General features: G+C 51.9%; 1 protein-coding gene across 1 annotated transcript in view; it reads left to right on the plus strand.

Moving 5' to 3' along the window:
• The window catches only part of SLC7A5 (solute carrier family 7 (amino acid transporter light chain, L system), member 5), a 34,251-nt gene that overhangs the window by 22,161 nt on the left and 7,016 nt on the right, over positions 1-5,074 (plus strand). Inside the window, exons 3-4 of the mRNA XM_010157041.1 lie at positions 3,844-3,949; positions 4,466-4,510. Coding sequence (XP_010155343.1) covers positions 3,844-3,949; positions 4,466-4,510 — 151 coding nt within the window. The remainder of the gene's footprint in view (positions 1-3,843; positions 3,950-4,465; positions 4,511-5,074) is intronic.

The following is a 5,074-nucleotide window of genomic DNA, read 5'->3' on the forward strand; positions in this document are numbered from 1 at the left end:
GAACAGCAGTGCGGGGAGCAGAGGGCGGAGGTGAGAGTGAAGTGCTGGCCCCTCCAGCCCAGTATCCCCAGTCTCCAGCTGGGACAAGAACAAGCATCAGTGGGTAACTGTAAGAACAAGAAGGGCACGTGGTGCTTCCTGGGTGCTTGCTCAGCCTCCGGTGCATCTCTGGGCCCTCTGCAGCAGAGGGGGTGTCCTTGTGTGATGGATTTCCCTTCCATCACTTGCGGGTACAGTCAGAGCTCACCCACTGTATTGTACAACTTGGTCCATGTGGGAAGGCATCTGGGATACCTTTCCAGCATCGCTGCTGGAGCATGGCTTTTTTGCCCTGAGACGTATAATGTGGTGCCAGTTACTTCTGTGAAGGCACGGCTGGCGGGCACTAATTATTATAGCTCTGGTGATCCGTTCGTTGCCTAGCAGGGTGTGACGGAGCTTTGCTGCAGTGATGGTGGGAGAGGACGGATGCTCTGCTGGGATTTAATCCTTGGGGTGTGTTTGTTAAGGAGCCTGGCCTCCTCATGCAATCGGGAAGCAGTAAAGCATGGAAGAAGCCAGCATCCTGGCAAAGGGGCATCATGTGGGGGAACCTGATAATATGAGCTGGTCCCCTTGGAGTGGGAAGAGCTAGATCTCTGCTCCTCTGGCTATTTAATCGTGTTGTGACGTGTTGCTAAATCAGTTTCACCATGGAAGCAGGGAGACGTGAAGTTTAGCAGCCGTCTGCAAGCTTTTGGAGAGCTACAGCCTATGCTCGGTGAGGCAGGGAGAGGGCAGCGGGATGCCCAGGGTTGAGGAGGAAGAAAAACTCTTTCCTTCCTTCCTACCTCGTCTCCTGGCTGCCTCCGCGCTGGCTTGCCGCTCCTTTGCCGGTAGCAGCATTTTGGTGCTTCAAAGGGGTTGGTCAGGTACGTGCTGCGGCGGGTGCAAGGAAGAGGTGTGGGAGTAATTAGTTACATCCCACCCCTCCATCCCTCTGCCTAACCGCGGTGTAATGAAATGCCAGGCTCTGGTTTCATTGCTTTGCTTCGGTGCCGCTCCCGCAGCAGTCCCGCTCCTGCAGCAGTCCCGTGCTGCCTTTCCCTCCTCCTTGTGTCCCGGAGGGCAGGCAGCCCCCCTGCCACACAGCCCAAGTGTCTGTACAGCCCGGCAGGCCCCTGAATTGGGCTTGGAGCGTTCCCTTCCCAGGGGCTGAAGATGCCCGTTGTTCCCAAGCGGGTGGCACGTCCTGAATCCAGGCACAGGTTCCTGGGCTGGGGACCACCGATGCTCTTCTCTCCCTGTCAGCTGGGCGAGGGTGGCAGCTCTTCCTTGGCAGCACTAGCACACGGTTCAGTTTCTGTTTGAGGTTTGGGAAAGCACAGAACGAAACCTGCAGATGTCTCAGAAAAAGGAACATTTGGCCTGAGAGCTTTTAGCCTGTGACAAACAGAAAGAGGCTGTTGCTGGAAGCTGGTGTCCAGAAGCACAGGCGGACCTTTGAGAAGAGAGGTCCCGAGGGGTGTTTAAACGACCTGGAGAGCTCCCCTGCTCTCCTAGCCCATCCATGTGCTGCTCCAGTAACTAATTACAGTCACTGTTAACAAAAAGTCTATCTATCTTATTCCCACAACAAAAGACCTGGAAAGAATGAGACTGGTAATTATTCAGGAGGGGCAGAAAATAAACTCAGGAAAGATGAGCCTGAGGGATTCAACAAAATGTGACACTGTGCACACCCACCTCCTGCTCAGCCGTTTTATTCACAGCCAGGCCAGGGCATTACTGCTAAATTAAGATTACATGACTGAACCTATAAGCCAGGAATTAAGGTTAAACTCTCAGCGTTATAGCAGCCTCTGTATTTCGTGTTACGCTCCGCGGTACGTGTTCTCACCTCACTGTTTAAAAACGATGGATGTGTTTGGCTGCGGAGACTCACTGGCTGCAGGGGCATTAAATACAACCCAGGTAGATTCAGGAGAGACCTTTGAGTGCACAGAGATGCTGGGAGGGAGGGACAGGGCGACACCAGTGGAGAACTGCAGCCTGCAGTGGAGTCTGGACAAGTAAAGCCTCGCAGACCTGCTGCAGGGAACTGCGGTGCGTGTCCCGGACCTGACTGCCCAGCGCAGGAGCTGCTGTTGTCCTGGTTCTTACACAGCTCACACCCACAGCGTCCCCTCGCAAGCCAGGGAAGAAGGCAGAGGGATGCTACTTTCCTGGGTGGCTTTGTGAGCAGGGAGCGTTTTGCATGCCGTGTTAGGAAATACCTGTTTGTCTTGGTTAGGACTCACCAGGAGGGAGGAAAGAGGTAAAGGATGGGGATAGAGGGTCAGATAGAGAGAGGGAAAGACAAGATTTCTCCCACAGACAGGCCAGCTCCGTGTCACTGGCACAGATTAGGAGCAGTCCTTTGTGAAGCCCCATCAATGACCGATGCACTGGCAGAACGTCGGGAAAACTCCTGTCCCCACAACTATAAAGATGAGGCTGAGGCATTAAAAGATCTGTGAATTTGTATTTGTTGCTCAGCCTCTGCACAAGGGGCTTTTGGTGACATAGGAGAGTGACAGATTCCACCACGAGATGGGAAAAGAGGCAAAACGCCTGGTGTACGAGCACCGCTCTCCTCTCCCCAGACACCTTGTGCTGAGATGAAGGGTTAAGCTCCAGGCTCTGCTGACTGCCATGTGATGCAGTTGCTAGTGATTAGTAAAGATCTGTGCCCTAAGAGGAATCACATGGGCTCTGACAGGGCTCCCGGGATGCAAACGTGCCCTGCCGAGTCCTGCCTCACTCCTCGCTTCCGTCCTCGCCAAGGGGAGCGCGGGGTCTGGGGAGGGGAGCGTGGCTTCGCCATCCCACACCTACACCCAGGCTCCACATCAAAAGGCAGGGAACAAAACAACTGCAGAGCATTTTAAAGCAAAATAAATAAACCTTTGGCTGCTCTGGGAGAGTTATTACCAAAGGTACAATCGAGTCGTCTATTTATGGCTTTTTATTTCAAAAGCAGATACATAAGAGGAACTTTTGATGTTCAAGTCCTAAAGAAGCTGACTTCTGATACTCAAGCCCCAAAGAACCTGACTTCCCACAATCAAAGGGACTGCTGTAACCCTCTGCTTTATCAGGTGGCCGGTGAGATGAGAGGAAATCCTGGGTTTCTGCTTTACTGGGTGGCTGGTGGAAGTGGAGGAAATCCTGGGGTTTTATCGAACAAAAGCAGCTTTCAGTTGAGAGGACAATGTGACAATATCTGTTTGCATAGCATCTTCCACAGGAAGGCCCCCAGAACGTTTTCTTCACGGGGAGAAGCTGTCTGGGAGATGAAGCTCGGTGATAGCACGTTGCAGTGTGAGAAAGTTTTGAGGCCTCAGTAGTGGCCAGTTGCTTGAGACAAGTGTATCTGGGGCTGATTATTCGGTGTATTTCTGTGGATTAATTAAGCATAGAATCATAGACTGGTTAGGGGTGGAAGGGACCTTAAAGATCATCTAGTTCCAAGCCCCCTGCCATGGGCAGGGACACCTTCCACTAGACCAGGTTGCTCCAAGCCTCATCCAGCCTGGCCTTGAACACTTCCAGGGATGGGGCATCCACAGCTTCTCTGGGCAACCTGTGCCAGTGCCTCCTCACCCTCTCCGTGAAGAACTTCACCGCAGAACTGGAGGAATCAGCCCGATACAGAAATATGTGCACATGCTCTCTAGCATAACCTGAAATGCATTGGCATGATGTTTAATTATCTGAACAGCAGCTTTTGCCTCCATGTTTCTTTCTCTGTTTCAGCACCCATACAGGCCTTTGGGGTTTTGTCCATCTGCATCGATCCTTTCACATTTTTGTTTTCTGCAGGTGATGTGTCCAACCTGACTCCTGAACACTCCTTCGAAGGCACAAAAGTAGACGTGGGGAACATCGTGTTAGCTTTGTACAGTGGTCTCTTTGCCTATGGAGGATGGTAAGATGCAGCCCTGGATCCCTTTTTAATGCTGAATACTGTAGTTCAATCCTTTATCCCCAGACTGTGTTTGCAGGAGGAGTGTGGGCCAGGACTTTCCATCTTGGGTGTTGGGCTCTTGTCCCAAGTGACAAGCGATAGGAAGGAGCCTCAAGTTGTGCCAGGGGAGGTTTAGATTGGATATCTGGGAAAATTTCTTCACGGAAAGGGCTGTCAGGCATTGGAATGGGCTGCCCAGGGAGGTGGTGGAGTCGCCATCCCTGGAGGGAGTTAAAAGACATGTGGATGAGGAGCTTAGGGACACTGCAAGGAAGCCAGCAGGACGGTGTGCTTGATCCACCAGCCAGGGCATGCGCTTTGCAGGGTTTGTGCTGCAGGTCTTGGACCAGCACCAGCTGTCCTAAGTTTTCAGTCTCTCTACCCCTCCTGAAATTCCCTTGCAGATGAGTAAGAGGGAAGAGCATCATTTATTCCACAGACTAACCAGAATTAACCACTGTTCTTTTTCAATTACAGGAATTACTTGAATTTTGTTACGGAAGAGATGATCAATCCCTACAGGTAGGTGTGTGCGATGACTTCCCTAAGAAGAAAAGTTGTGAGGAAAGGGCTTCCCAAAACGAGTGTAACAGGGATGGCTAATCAGCCCAGAAGCCAAGGTCTTTTTTCTAGGGAAGTAGAAAAAGAGGTAAATGAATGGCATTGATCATCCCTGAACAGGGGAAGGGGGATGATAATCTCCGCATGGGAAGGGCTGTTGCTTACAGCGCTTTCCTGTGCTGCAGATATTAGAGTTGTGGGGAAGTCCTGCTTCCTTGGCATGGCACCTCTCTCAGTTACAGGCAAGGAAGAAGCACTCCTGGCTCTATTACTGTCTTGTATAAACTCCCCCAAGAGCATTTGTGCGTACATCTGTTTGTCACATGCTCTTCCTGTTCTCTTGAGCAACAGCCGCTCTCTGCACTGCTCATGCCTTACAGGGTTGTGCAGGGCACCTGGTGAGATGAGGGTGGGCCACACCAAAGCAGGACATCGCTGATAAATCCTTTCTCCTCATCGGGAGGGTGGCTGTGAGGCGCTGTCAATATGAGCTGCCGGCTCACTTCTGTAAGAACCCGTTCCTGC

This window comes from Eurypyga helias, unplaced genomic scaffold (genome assembly GCF_000690775.1).
Source record: "Eurypyga helias isolate BGI_N326 unplaced genomic scaffold, ASM69077v1 scaffold13808, whole genome shotgun sequence".
In the NCBI taxonomy this organism is placed as follows: Eukaryota; Metazoa; Chordata; class Aves; order Eurypygiformes; family Eurypygidae; genus Eurypyga; species Eurypyga helias.